Source organism: Catharus ustulatus, chromosome 3 (assembly GCF_009819885.2).
Source record: "Catharus ustulatus isolate bCatUst1 chromosome 3, bCatUst1.pri.v2, whole genome shotgun sequence".
Classification (NCBI taxonomy): Eukaryota; Metazoa; Chordata; class Aves; order Passeriformes; family Turdidae; genus Catharus; species Catharus ustulatus.
Window position 1 is genome coordinate 118,922,449 of NC_046223.1, and position 14,508 is coordinate 118,936,956.

The following is a 14,508-nucleotide window of genomic DNA, read 5'->3' on the forward strand; positions in this document are numbered from 1 at the left end:
GAATTATTCGGGGGGTCCCCGCGGGCCGGGGGGTCCCGGCTGGGCTGGCCCTTGGGGTGTCCCCGCGGTGTCGCCGCTCAATAAAGGACCCTGGAGCCTCCTGAACTGGGAATACCCGGAATGCCCAGCGGGAACTGGGAGCGCTCCGAGCCCCGGCTTCCCAAATCCGGGAATTCCAAAGGGAAGGAGCCGAACCTGGATCCCAAATCCCGGCTCTGGGGGGGTCCCGCGCCCCCTTCCCGGCCCCATCCCGGGAATTCCGTGCCCGGCCCTTTATTGGTGTTGGCAGCGCCGTTTCCTGTTTTGATCCCAAATTTCGGCCGCGGGCTGGGAGCGGCCGCTGGAAAAACAGCGCGGGGGCGGCCGGGGGGAATTCGGGGGGATTTTGGGAGACTGAGACCGGGAATTCATTGCAGGGAGGGGTTGGGATCATCCCGATGGGATTTGGGGGGGATCTGGGGGCACGGAGACCGGGAATTCATGGCAAGGATTTGGGAAATTTTGGGGGGGGGAATTTTGGAGAATTGGGGAAGGCTGAGCCCCAGGAAGGGCTGGGATCATCCTGGTGGGATTTGGGAATTTTGGGGGCATTTGGGGAGGCGGAGACCGGGAATTCATTGCTGGAATCCCCAGGAAGAGTTGGGATAATCCCGAGGGGATTTAGGGGAGGATTTGGGGGAATTTTGGGGGCTGAGACCGGGAACTCATCGCAGGGATGGGCTGGGATCATCCCGATGGGATTTTGGGAATCTGGGGGGAATTTTTTGGGGGTGGTTGAGAGTGGGAACTCATCGCAGGGATGATCCCACCGGGATTTGGGGCTGGACACCCCAAAATTATCCCCAGGCCTGGGTGGGGACCCCAAAATCTTCTGGATCTTTGGGAATGGGGCCATGGACACCCCAAACATTCCAGGGTAGAGCCGTAGGAAAAGGCTCTGGGAATTCTGGGAAAGGCTCTGGGATGGAGCCATTGATGGAGCACACATTCCCAAATATTCCCACATATTCCCACAAACCCCATTCCCAACATTCCCACATTCCCACCAGGAACTGGCCGCGTTTTCCCACCACTTCCCCTTTCCCACATCCCAAAAATCGGAGCCATCCCAAGGTCTGGAGCCGCCTCCTCTTCCCAGGGATCCGGGAGAGCTCCTGGATCCCAATCCTGATCCCAATCCCACTCCTGATCCCATTCCTGAGCCCTGGGATGCCAGAACAGTGAGAATTCCAGGACTCCCATGGTTCCTGGAGAGCTCCTGGATCCCATTCCTATTCCTGATCCCATTGCTGCTCCCATTCCCATTCCTAGGATACATAAACAGTGGGAATTCCAGGATTCCCTTGGATCCCATTCTCAATCCTATTTCTGATCCCATTCCCACTCCCATTCCTGCTCCCATTCCCAATCTCTGGGATGCCAAAACAGTGGGAATTCCAGGATTCCCATGGATCCTGGAGAGCTCCTGGCTCCCATTCCCAATCCTATTCCTGATCCCATTCCCATTCCTGGGATGTGGGAACAGCAGGAATCCAGGCTGGGATCGCTGGGAATGGCGCCTTTCCCCTGGGATATTCCCAGATTTCCGCCGAGCCCGGGAGCTCTTCCTGGTTTTTCCCAAATCCCTCCCGCTCCAGGGATTCCCCCACCCCATTCCACAGAACATTGGGAATTCTGCACAATTCCAAAGGGAAACGATCCCAGAACTCTCAACCCCCTTCCCCAGCCGGATCTTGTCCTGACAATTCCCAGCCGGAAGAATTCCAGAGGCAGATCCAAGGCTTTGTTGTCTCCCCCATTCCCGGAATTCCCTCCCAATGTCCTTGGAAAAGCGGGCTCCGAGGGATTTCCATGGGCCTGGAGCCAGAGTTCGTTTTCCAGGGAATTTTTTTTGGCGTTGGGATCACTGCCAGGGTGGGATCCTCACATGAAATCGTCGGAGTCGTTCCCGTCCTGCAGGAAAAGCGGGAATTGGGAATGGGGGATGCTGGGAATTGCAGCCACTCCTGAGGAATCCCAGGATGCTCGGGGGTGGGGGGAGGGTTTTAGGGATGATCCCACCCCCATCCCAACATTTCCCGGGATCCCAGCGGTGTCTGAGTTTATCCTGGACACTTTGGGGTCTGGAGCTACCCCTGGAGCTTCGGGAATTCCCATTCCCATCCCTGTAATTCCCATTCTTTCCATTCTTTCCATTCCCATTATTCATATTATTCCCATCCCTATTCATCCCTATTCCCATTATTCCCATTCCCATCCCCATTATTCCCATTCCTGTAATTCCCATAATTCCCATTCCCAATCCCATTACTTCCATCACTCCCACTACTCCCATTACTCTCATTATTCCCATTCCCATTACTCCCATTCTTTCCCCATTCCCATTTTTCCCATTATTCCTGTTCCCACCCCATTCCCATTACTCCCACAATTCCCATCCCCATTATTTCCATCCCCATTCCCATCCTTCCCATTCCCATTATTCCCATTACTCCCATTCTTCCCATTTTTCCAATTCCCTCCCCATTCCCATTATTCCCATTCCATTCCCATCACTCCATTCCCTATCCCACTATTCCTATCCTCATTCCCATTCCCATCCCTATTATTCCCATTCCCATTATTCTCAGTATTCCCATTCCATTCCCATTCTTCCCATCATTCCCATTATTCCAATTATTCCCATTCCTCCAATTCCCATCCCCATCCCCATCCCCATTATTCCCATTCCCAATCCCATTCCCATCATTCCCAGCTGCTCCCTTCAGGACAGGCCCCGCAGGGGTTGGAATTCCCAGAATTCCGTCCCATTCCCGCGGAATTCCCGGGAACGCTCACCTGGTTGGAGGACATGTTCTCTGCCTTCATCAGGGATGAGTAGCTCCTGCAGGGAGAATTCCAGAGGATTATCCCAGATTTCGGAAGCAATTCTGACTGAAAGCCAGGATCAGACCCCAGAATTCCAAAGGATTTTCCCTCTGGAATTCGGCCCTCGCTCCTCTCAGTGATTATCCCAGAATTAATCCCAAAATCCCCAGAATCCATTGGATTCACCCCAAAATCCCCTGGATTCACCCCAAAATCCAAGAGGGAATTCCAGAGAGAATTCAGGAAGCAATTCCAGAGTGAATTACAGAAACAATTCCAGAGGGAATTCTACAAACAATTCCAGAGGGAATTCCAAGGCAATTCTGAAGGGAAATCCATTTGGGACTCCTCAAAATCCATCGGATTCACCCCAAAATCCACTGGGGACTCCTCAAACCCGAATTTAGCCTGAAATTCCACCCCAAAATGCCCCCAAATTCCTCTGGGACTCCCCAAAATCCCCTGGATTGACCCTAAAATTCATTCACAACTCCCCAGAATCCATTGGATTCACCCCAAAATCCACTGGGGACACCCCAAAATCCCCAAATTTAGCCCCAAATTCCACCCCCAAATGCCTCCAGATTCCTCTGGGATGCCTCAAAATCCACTCGGGACACCCCAAAATCCAGAGAGAAGTCCAGAGAGAATTCAGGAAGCAATTCCAGAGGGAATTCCAGAAACAATTCCAGAGGGAATTCCAAGGCAATTCTGAAGGGAAATCCATTCGGGACTCCCCAAAATCCATCGGATTCACCCCAAAATCTGCCTGGGACTCACCAAAAATCTGCCAGATTCACCCCAAAATCCACCCCAAAATGCCCCCAAATTCCTCTGGGACGCCCCAAAATCCCCTGGATTCACCCCAAAATCCACTGGGGACACCCCAAACCCGAATTTAGCCTGAAATTCCACCCCAAAACGCCCCCAGATTCCTCTGGGATGCCTCAAAATCCACCTGGGACTCCCCAAAAACCCACCGGATTCACCCCAAAATCCACTTGGGACACCCCAAAATCCACTGAGGACTCCCCAAATCTAGCCCCAAATTCCACCCCAAAATGCCCCCAAATTCCTCTGGCACGCCCCAAAATCCATCGGATTCACCCCAAAATCCACCTGGAACTTGCCAAAAATCCGCTGGATTCACCCCAAAATCCACCCAGAACACCCCAAAATCCACTTGGGACACCGCCAAAATCCACTGGGAACACCCCCAAATTCAGCCCCAAATTCCACCCCAAAATGTGCCCAGATTCCTCCGGGATGCCCCAAAATCCACTCGGGACTCCCCAGAATCCATCAGATTCACCCCAAACTCCACTGGGGACACCCCGATTGGGCTCATTCCCGTTGCTGCCATTCCCATTGCTGCCATTCCCGTTGCCGCCATTCCCGCTGCCGCCGTCACCTGAGCTCGTCCATCTCCCGTTTCCGCCGCTGCTCCTCGCGCTCCGCCCGGCGCTGCTCCTGCAGCTGCTGCCGGCGCCGCCCGCGCTCCTCCCGGTCCCGGCTCTCCCGCTCCGCCGCCAGGTCCGGGAACCGCTCCACGCGCGTCCGCTCCAGGCGCCGCAGCTGCTCCGACGGTCGCCGCTCCACCGTCAGCGTCCGCACCTGGGAATGAAAAACGGGAATGACACCGGGAATGGGGCTGGGAATGGGGGCGGTGTGTGCTGCTCCACCGTCAGCGTCTGCACCCAGCATTCCCAAAAAAACAGGAATAATGGGGAAGAACGGGAATTACAACCCTGGGAATGGGGGGTGTGCACCTGGGGAAAACCAGGAATTGCACTGGGAATTACATTAGGAATTACACCAGGAATTACACTGGGAGTTGGGGGTGTTCTGCTCCGCCGTCAGCATGCCCACCTGGCATTTCCAAAAAAAAATGGGGAAAAATGGGAATTAAAAATGGAAATGGGGTGTTCTGCTCCACTGTCAGTGTATGCATTCCCCAAAAAAACAGGAATAATGGGAATTACTGTGGGGTTGGGGGTGGTGTGTGCTGCTCCACCACCAGCAGCTGCACCTGGCATTCCCAAAAAAAACAGGAATAATGGGGAAAAATAGGAATTACAACCCTGGGAACTGGGGGGTGTGCACAGCTCCACCATCAGCGTGTGCACCTGGGGAAAAATGGGAATTACACTGGGAATTGTACTGGGAATGGGGGGTGTGTTCCCCTCCACTGTCAGTGTGTGCACCTGGCATTCCCAAAAAACAGGAAAAACAGGAATTACAGAGGGAATTGGGGGGTGTTCTGCTCCACCATCAGTGTGTGCACCTAGAAAAACGGGAATGATGGGGAAAAATGGGAATTCCAAGGGAAAAATGGGAATTGACATGGGAATTGGGGTGTTCTGCTCCAGTGTGCGCACCTGGAATTCCCAAAAAAAAGAAGGGAAAAAAAATGGGAATTGCGGGGGGGTGTTTTTCCAACAGGACAAACGTGCCAGTGCTGCTCTCTGCTGGGAATGTTGGGAATTGCAGGGAAAACTGGGAATTCTGTGCCTTCCCTGTGGGAATCCTGCTCTGTGCTGGGAATGTTGGGAATGTGGGAGGCTTTTCCCTGCTCCGAGCGTTCCTGGATCCCAGGGATTTGGATGGGTTTTAGGGGGACAATTCCTGGGATCCCAGGGGCCATCCCTGGATTCCCAAGGCTCCCATTTCCAGATCCCCATTCCTGGATTCCTGTTCCCAGATTCCTGAGGCTCCCTTTCCCAGATTCCTGTTCACTATTCCCAAGGCTCCCATTCCCCATATCTGTTGTTCCCAGATTTCCCCATTCCCGTTCCCTTCCCATTTTTCCCTTTCCATTCCCATCCCATTCCCATTGTTCCCATTCCTGTTTTTTCCCCCGTTCCATTCCTGGTTTTCCCTATTCCTGTTTTTCCCCCATTCCCGTTTTTCCCCCATTCCCAGATTCCCAAGGCTCTCATTCCCCATTCCCATTTTTCCCATTCCATTCCCATTCCATTCCCGTTTTTCCTGTTCTATTTCCATTTTTCCCTTTCCATTCCCAACCTGTTCCCATTTTTCCCGTTCACGTTTTTCTCCCGTTCCATTCCCATCCCATTCCTGTTCCATTCCCATTCTGTTCCCATTTTTCCCATTCTATTCCTGTTTTTTCCCGTTTCATTCCCATCCCGTTCCTGTTGCTCCTGTTCCCATTTTTCCCATTCTGTTCCCGTTTTTCCCTGTCCCATTCCCATCCCATTCCCGTTTTTCCAGTTCCCATTTTTTCCCATTCCATTCCCTTTTTTCCCGTTTTTTCCTGTTCCATTCCTGTTTTTCCCATTCATTCCTGTCCCATTCCCGTTTTTTCCCGTTCCATTTCCATTTTCCCCGTTCCATTCCTGTTGTTCCGATTCCCGTTGTTCCCAGATTTCCCCATTCCCGTTGTTTTCCCCGTCCCATTCCCGTTGTTCCCATTCCCGTTTTTCCCACTGACGTCCTTCTGCCGGTGGAAGCCGATCTGCCCCACGTCCATGTCGGGCGTTTTGCGCAGGTTGCTCCAGGGCGTGTAAACCACGGTCACCGAGCTCAGCTTGCACCCTGGGAACGGGAACAGGGAATAAACAACAGGGAATAAACAACAGGGAATAAACAACAGGGAATAAACAACAGGGAATAAACAACAGGGAATAAACAACAGGGAATAATAACAACGGGAAAACCACCGTCACCGAGCTCAGCTTGCACCCTGGGAACAGGGAACAAACAACAGGAAAAAACTGGGGAAAAGCAGTGGGAAAAACAGGGGGGAAGCGGGAAAATAAAGTGGGAAAATAAGAGGAAAAGTGGGAAAAATGTGGGGGTAAAAAGGGGGGAAAATGTGGGAGGGAAAAGGAAAAAAGGGGAAAGGGAAAAACAATGGGAAAAAGGAAAAGAAAAAAGGGGGAAAAGGAAAAGAAAAAAGGGGGAAAAGGAAAAGAAAAAAGGGGGAAAAGGAAAAGAAAAAAGGGGGAAAAGGAAAAGAAAAAAGGGGGAAAAGGAAAAGAAAAAAGGGGGAAAAGGAAAAGAAAAAAGGGGGAAAAGGAAAAGAAAAAAGGGGGAAAAGGAAAAGAAAAAAGGGGGAAAAGGAAAAGAAAAAAGGGGGAAAAGGAAAAGAAAAAAGGGGGAAAAGGAAAAGAAAAAAGGGGGAAAAGGAAAAAATAGGAAAAATGTGAGGAAAAAATGGGAAAAGGTGGGGAAATGGGAAAAAAGTGTGAGAAATGTGAAAATGGGAAAGAAGAAGGGAAAATGGGGGGAAAAGATAAATGTGAAAGTGGAAAAAACAGGGGGAAAGGGGAAAAGGGGAAAAAAAGGGGGGAAAAGGAGGAAAAAATGGGAAAGAAGTGGGAAAAACGGGGAAAATGGGAATTCTGGGACAGATCCCAACCCTTTCAAGAGATTTCCAGGAGATCTCCCAGAATTCTGGGATAGATCCTGGCCTTTTCCAGGGATTTCTTGGGATTTCCCAGGAATTTCTCAGGAATTTCCTGGGATTTCCCAGGAATTTCCCGGGATTTCCCAGGAATTTCCCAAAATTCCCTAGGAATTTTTCCAGGATGATTTCCCAAGATTCTGGGATGGATCCTGGCCCTTTCCCAGGGACTTCCCAAAAATTCCAAGAGATTTCCCACAATTCCTGAGAATTTCCCAGGATGATTTCCTCAGAATTTCCTCGGGAATTCTGCAGGACGATCCCCCAGGAATTCTCCGGGATTTCTCAGGATTCTCCAGGATGATTTCCTGACCCTTTCCCAGGATCTCCCAGGGATTTTTTTGGGATTCAGGGATACCTTGGATGCTGTTGGCCTTCACCAGGTGGGCACAGTCGCTCAGCACTTCCTTGGGAATGTCATCCATGGTCTGGCCCTGCACACGGAATTCCCGGGGTTCGGCATCTCCCGGGCCCGGCCTGGAATTCCCAGGGGAGAGCCCGGCTTTTCCCAATTTTCCCCAACTTCCCTGGGGGATTTCTCACTTTTCCCAAATGATTTCCCAATTTTCCTGAGGTTTCCCAGGGATATCCTACTTTTCCTGGGAAATATCCCAACTTTCCCAAGGTTTTACCCAATTTTCCCAGGAATTTCCCACTTTTCCCAAAGTATTTCCCAGCTTTCCCAAGGTTTCCCAGGGGATATCCCAATTTTCTCAAGATTTTCCTGATTTTCGTGGGGAATATCCTGATTTCTCCAGGGTTTTTCCCAATTTTCTTGTGGTTTCCTGAGGGAAATCCCAGCTTTTCCCAAAGTATTTCCCAATTTTCCTGAGGTTTCCTAGGGAATATCCTGATTTTCCTGAGGTTTTTCCTAAGGTTTCCCACATGATATCCCACTTTTCCCAATTTTCCCCAAATTCCCTGGGGGATATCCCACTTTCCCCAAAGTATTTCCCAATTTTCCTGAGGTTTCCTGAGATTTTTCCCGATTTTCCTGTGTTTTCCTGAGGGAAATCCTGACTCTTCCCAAGATTTTTCCCAATTTTCCCAAAATTTCCTGAGGTTTTCCCCAATTTTTCTGTGGTTTCCTGAGGGATATCCCAGCTTCTCTTGAGGTTTTTCCCAGGAATATCCCGATTTTCCCAAGGTTTTCCCATTTTTCCCAGGATTCACCTTGTGCAGCCGCAGGTAGACGTGGGCAGAGGAGAGTTTGTCCACGTGGAACCTACGGAAAAGCGGGAAGGAATCGCTGGGAATTCCAGGGAATTCCCAACCCCCAGCCCAAGGAATCCATAGAACAGGGAATGGGGGGTGTAGGGAGGAAAATTCCCAGGAATGCTGATGGGAAAGGAGAAAAAGGGGAGAAAAATTGGGAGAAAAGTGGGAAAATAAATGGAAAAAGCAGGGGAAAAACACCAGGAAAAAACAGAAAAATAAAACAGGGAAAAAAACCAGGAAAAAAAAACAGTGAAAAAAAAAAACAGGGAAAAAAACCCTCCAGGAAAATAAAAAAGCAGGAAAAAAAATCAGGAAAAAAACCGGGAAAAAAAAAAACCAGGGAAAAAAAACCAGGGAAGAAGTGGAGAAAAGTAGGAGAAACTGGAAAAAATTGGGAAAAAGTGGCAATAAACAGGGAGAAAGCGGGAAAAAAGGTGGGGAAAAAAAAGACCAGGAATAGAAGAGGGGAAAAAACAGGGAAAAGCAGAGAAAAAGCATAGAAAAACTGGGAAAAAAGGGAAAAGTCAGGGAAAAAGTGAGAAAACCAGGGGAAAAACAGGTGGGACAACTGGAAAAGGCAGGGGAAAAAGGGGGGAAAAAGGAATCCAAGGAATTCCAGGGAATTCCAGCACCCACCAGACATCCTCAGGCCACCCGTACTTGATCAGGTCCTCATCTGTGGGAACAGGAGCGGGGTCAGAAAATCCCAGAATTCCCATTTCCAAACCCCACAATTCCCATTTCCAAACCCCACAATTCCCAGCCCCCAAATCCAACCAAATCCTGGGATTCCCGTTCCAAACCCGGCCCCAAATCCCAAAATCCCCACCCCAAATCCCAGGATTCCCACCCTGAACCCGATCCCAAATCCCAGAATTCCCACCCCAAATCCAAATCCCAGAATTCCCACTCCCGGCAGGAATCAAGCCCTGGATAGAGAAGGAAAATCCCCCGGGAGAGGGGGAAAACCCCAGGAAAAAAATCCCGAAGAAAACCCCCAGCTGGCCGAAAAAAAAGGAATTTTTTTCCCAGTAAATGGGAGCATCCAATGGAATCCCAGATTTTCCCGATAGAATATTCCCAAGGAAAACATGGAATTCCCGACCCCAAAAAGCCCCGAAATTCGCGGCACTCACTCTCGTACTTGTCCTTGCCCATGTAAATGGTGTAAACTGCAGGAACAGCTGCGGAAAACCGGGAATGAACGGCTGGAAAATCCGGGATAAACCCCCCGAACACCCATGGAATTCCTGGAATTTCCCCCCTTTTTTCAAAATTCGGGAATTTTTTTTCCCGTTTTCCCCACGGATTTTGGGCTCCCAAATTCCTCCCTGCGGCTCCAGCTTTTTTTTTTTTTTTTTCCCCCGGTTTTTCTGCTCCGGAATTCAGAAGCTCCTCCCTATGGAAAAGCGGCGGGGGAAGGAAAATTCCCGGTGGGAATTCCAGCTTGGAACATTCCCGGAGTATTTTCGTTTTCCCGGGAATTTTGATTTTCCCGCGACAGGGATCCATGGGAATTCTTCTCCCGAAGGCTCCGGAGCACAGGAAAGTCAAAAAAAAAAAAAAAGAGGAAAAAAAAAAATTCCAGCGGAGGAAATTCCAGAGGGAAAATATCAAGGATTTGACAGCGAGAAGAGGCAAAATTTGGGAATTTTGGCAATTCTAAGGGAAAAAAAAATCTGAGAATCTTTTCCAGAGGTTGGAGGGGCTCTGGGAGAGGGGGAATTTGGGAAAAGGGAGGGAATTGGAGATTTGGGAAGGAATTCCCAGGGAAAAACGGGATCGCTCTGGGATCAGGGAATTCCCGGGCCCTGCCCTCTCTCAGGAGCCGCTCCCGGCGCTCGCTCTCACCGTTGGAGGTGAAGTAAAACACCATCGTGGCGGTGCGCTGAGCTCGGGTTTATCCCGGCTTTTATCCCGGTTTTTATCCCGGTTTTCCCGACGACCCCGGGCCCGTCCCGGGGCTCCTCCGCCTCTTCCTCAGGGCAGGCCCGGCCGGCAGGGGAACGGCGGGCACTGCGCACGCGCGGCGTGACGTCACAGCCCCGCGACGAGCTGCGCGCACGCGCAGAGCCGCAAGAGCCTCTGAGGGTAACGGCAGCTGCGCGTGCAGGGGGCGGCCATGATGCGGTACGGCAAAGGGAACTGCGAATGTACGGGTAATAGAACTGCGGGACTAGTGGGCGGCCATGATGCTGTACGGAAAACATCACTGCGCGTGCGCGGGGCAGCCGTGAGACCGCAAGGAAAGAGAATTGCGCATGCGCAGTGCGGTGGTGCTCGCTCTCCCGTTTTTCCTTTTTCTTTTTTTTTTCTTATCTTCTTTCTTTTCCCTTCTTTTCTTTGCTGTCTCCCTTTTTTCCCCCCTTTCCTTTTCCTCTCCCCTTCCCCCTCTCCTCTCTTGCCTTTCCCTTTCTCTTTCCCCCTTTTCCTTTCCCTTTTTTCACCCTTTTCCCAAATTTCCCCCTTTTTTTCTCACCAAAACTGCGGGAAAAGCAAGAAACTCTCCCCCACACCTTTTCCGATTTTGGAGAATTCAGGCGTTGGGAAGGAGAAAAATTCCAAACTTTTTATTTCAGTTCACTCCGGGCTTTGTTCACAACTTTAGGACAATTAAGGAGCAATTAGAGCCTCATTAACATCCAGCAGGGAACCCAACCCTCCCATTTCAGAGCGATAAAGGAAAATTCCTTTGGGTTTTGATGGAAAAATGTGGGGAAAATCCACACGAGACCCACAATTTCCTTTTTTTTAATTTCCTTTTTTTTTTCCCCTTTCTGCTTTCCATTTTCCCCCCTTTTGTCCCTTTCCCTTTTCATTCCCGCTTCCTTCTCTTTCATTTTCCGTTTTTCTCCTCTTACAAAAATATTCTTAAACATTTTTAATTTTTAATTTTTTTTTTAAAATTTATTTTTAATAATACTTTTAAACATTTTTACATCACGTGGGTTAATGCATATTAATGAGGGTTTATTTGTATTACTTTAAACATATTTATGTTTTGTGCCTGGTTTTTACCTTTGACTTGTCTGCGTGCCATCCTGTGGAATAAACCAATATATTTTATTTATTGTCGAAGCTCTTTTCTGTTGTTTTTACATTTTTTGATAATGTCAGTAATTTATATATATATATATATATATATCGCGGTTTTATTTATGTAAACTATATGGAATATACATAAACTGGCAGATAATACTATACCAAAAACCAGGTAAAAGGAAGTATAAATCGTATTATATCAGGTTCTTTGTGTTAATAATAAGTTACAAAGGTTAATAAATAAACGCGGAAGCCCATTATATTTAATTATATTGTAACACTTCACCTGTTTATCCTGGCAGTGCCCAAGGCCAGGCTGCACGGGGGGTTGGGAGCGCGCTGGGATAGTGGAAGGTGCCCCCGCCCACGGCAGCTCCCAGATGCCCTAATTAACACAAAAATGTTTAATTAGAGCCTCGTTAACCGCTCATTAACTCCCAGTCCTGCGTCTCCCCTCAGCATCTCCCGCGCACGGCGGCGCGACTACAACTCCCATCACCCCCCGCGCACCCTAAAGAACGAAACGCCGCTCCGTTCTCGCAAGGCACGCTGGGAGTTGTAGTCAGACAGCCGTACCGCGCGGCGAGACGCGCTCACTGATTGGCTGACATGCCGTAGGGACGGGTCCAACGCGGAGCCGCGCGCTGCCCGACCAATGGCGAGCGAGCGGCGTTGATTGACGCGGAGCTCAGCCAATAAGAGGGCAGCGCGGGCGGTTCGAAGGCGCGCGCTGCTGGCGGCGGGAAGCGACCATGGCGGAGGCGGCGCTCGGGTGAGGGGGCTCGGAGGGGACGTGAGGGGAGCTGAGGGGGCGCCTGTGGGGAAACTGTGGGGAGACGTGAGGGGGTTCTGAGGGAGATGTGAGGAGCTCTGAGGGGATCTTGAGGGGGATCTGAGGGAGCTGTGGGGGAGTTTTGAAGGGCTCGGAGGGGATCTGGGGAGGCTCTGGGAGAGCCCTGAGGGGATTTGAGGGGATCTGAGAATATTTGAGGGGCTCTTAGGGGATTTGAGGGGATCTGAGGGGTCCAGGCAGGAATTTGGGGATCTGAGGGAGATTTGAGGGGATCTGAGGAGCTCCTAGGGCAGTCTGGTGGAGTTCTGGGAGCTCAGAGGACATTTGAGGGATCTGAGGGGATTTGGGGGTTCTGAGGGGGGTCCGGGCAGGAATTTGGGGATCTGAGGGAGCTCTGAGGAGTTTTGGGGGGATCTGAGGGGATTTGGGGGTTTCTGAGGGCACCCAGGCAGGAATTTGGGATCCCGGCAGTTTTTGGGATTTGGGGAGCTCTGAGGGGACAGGTTGGACACCCCCAGAATTCCATCCCAAAATGTTTCGGGAACCCCACAAAAAATCCCTCAGGAGCTTCAGATTCTCCCCAAAGGGTTTGGGGGACCCCACAAATCCCAAAGATTTGGGGAGAAAAAAATCCCGAAAGGGTTTGGGGATTCCACAGAGACCTCAAAAATTTGGGACCCCAAAAGAAAATCCCAAAAATGTTTTGGGGACCCAAATAAAAATCCCAAAAGGATTTGGGGACCATCCCAAAAAAAACCCCTGAAGGGTTTTGGGGACTCCCCAAAGATTTGGGGATTCTTGATTGGTTAATTCCTAATAATTAATGGATAAGGTAATTAATGATTGCCAAAAACTAATTAATTAATTAAATCTTGGCTGGTGTTGGTTCCTTGTCCTCCAGGGTTTGGGATTTGGGAAAATCCTGGCATGGAATTTTGGGAATGGAAAGGCTCCAAAAATGGGATTTGTGGGAATTAATGGGATTTCTGGGGTAGAGTGGGATTTATAGGGTTTAAAAGGCTAAAAAATGGGATTTGTGGGATTCCTGGGAATTACTGAGATTGCTGGGAATCCATGGGATTTTTGGGAATTCTGAGAAATTGAAAGGCTCCAGAAAAAAAGATTTGTGGGATTTAGAAAGCTAAAAAATTGGATTTTTGGGATGGAATTAATGGGATTTCTGGGATTCCTGAGTATTTATGGGGTACCTGTGATTTAACGGAATTTCTGGGAGTCAAAGGCTCCAAAAAATCGGATTTCTGGGATTTAATGGAATTTCTGGGATTCAAAGGCTCCAAAAAATGGGATTTCTGGGATTTAATGGAATTTCTGGGATTCAAAGGCTCCAAAAAATCGGATTTCTGGGATTTAATGGAATTTCTGGGATTCAAAGGCTCCAAAAAATGGGATTTCTGGGATTTAATGGAATTTCTGGGATTCAAAGGCTCCAAAAAATGGGATTTCTGGGATTTAATGGAATTTCTGGGATTCAAAGGCTCCAAAAAATGGGATTTCTGGGATTTAATGGAATTTCTGAGAATTTATGGAATTTTTGGGGTTACAAAGGCTGAAAAAAAGGGATTTATGGAATTTAATGGGGATAACTCAGATTTCTGGGATTTCAAAGGTGAAAAGAATGGGATTTCTGGGAATGGAGGTCTGGGATCCCTGGTTGGATTTTGGGATGGATCATCCCTGGCATCTCCATGCCAGCATTTCTGGAGGTTTATTCCCGTTTTTTCCCCCCTTCTCTTCCCAATTTTCCCCTTTCCTCCTTCAATCCGGGGTTTCCCCCCTGGAATTCCATCCCAACCTCTGGAAAATCTGGAATTGCAGGAGCTGCGGAGCGGCCGCGGGAACGCCCCAGAAACGGAGCCGGGATCCCGACAGGTGAGGGGGGATGTTCCCAAAAATCCCCAAAATCTGGGAATTCGGGCTGGGAGGGACATCCCATCCGATCCCTGACCCCAAATCCCTCCTGGGACATTCCAGGGATTCTCTGGGAATTCCATTTTCCCAAATTCTTGCTCTCCTGGAACCCCTCCAGCCTCTGGAAAAGCTTTTGAGGATTCCCTGGATCCTGGGATTGGGAATTCCCTGCCCATGGATTGGGATCATCCCAGGCTCCTTCTCCAGGAATTCCATGGATTAAAATTCCATG

General features: G+C 49.7%; 2 protein-coding genes across 3 annotated transcripts; both read right to left on the reverse strand.

Moving 5' to 3' along the window:
* Window positions 1–101: 101 nt before the first annotated feature.
* Window positions 102–1,666, reverse strand: LOC116994377. Its single transcript, XM_033056037.2, has 2 exons — window positions 1,447–1,666; window positions 102–1,342 (listed from the first exon to the last, which is right to left on the reverse strand). Exons 1-2 carry the CDS (start codon window positions 1,504–1,506, stop codon window positions 479–481), a joined length of 924 nt encoding a protein of 307 aa, XP_032911928.1. The 5' UTR covers window positions 1,507–1,666; the 3' UTR covers window positions 102–478.
* Window positions 1,667–1,761: 95 nt separating this feature from the next.
* On the reverse strand, window positions 1,762–10,548 carry CCDC25 (coiled-coil domain containing 25). Of its 2 annotated transcripts, none has more exons than XM_033056039.2 (9): window positions 10,364–10,548; window positions 9,649–9,684; window positions 9,149–9,188; window positions 8,468–8,519; window positions 7,653–7,728; window positions 6,320–6,423; window positions 4,280–4,482; window positions 2,839–2,884; window positions 1,762–1,953 (listed from the first exon to the last, which is right to left on the reverse strand). In XM_033056039.2, the coding sequence occupies exons 1-9, from the start codon at window positions 10,386–10,388 to the stop codon at window positions 1,924–1,926; spliced, it is 612 nt and encodes a 203-aa protein (XP_032911930.1). In that variant the 5' UTR covers window positions 10,389–10,548; the 3' UTR covers window positions 1,762–1,923. The 2 variants fall into 2 exon arrangements, with proteins under 2 accessions (XP_032911930.1, XP_032911929.1); XM_033056038.2 differs by having other exon boundaries at window positions 9,649–9,696.
* Between the last annotated feature and the right edge of the window lie 3,960 nt (window positions 10,549–14,508).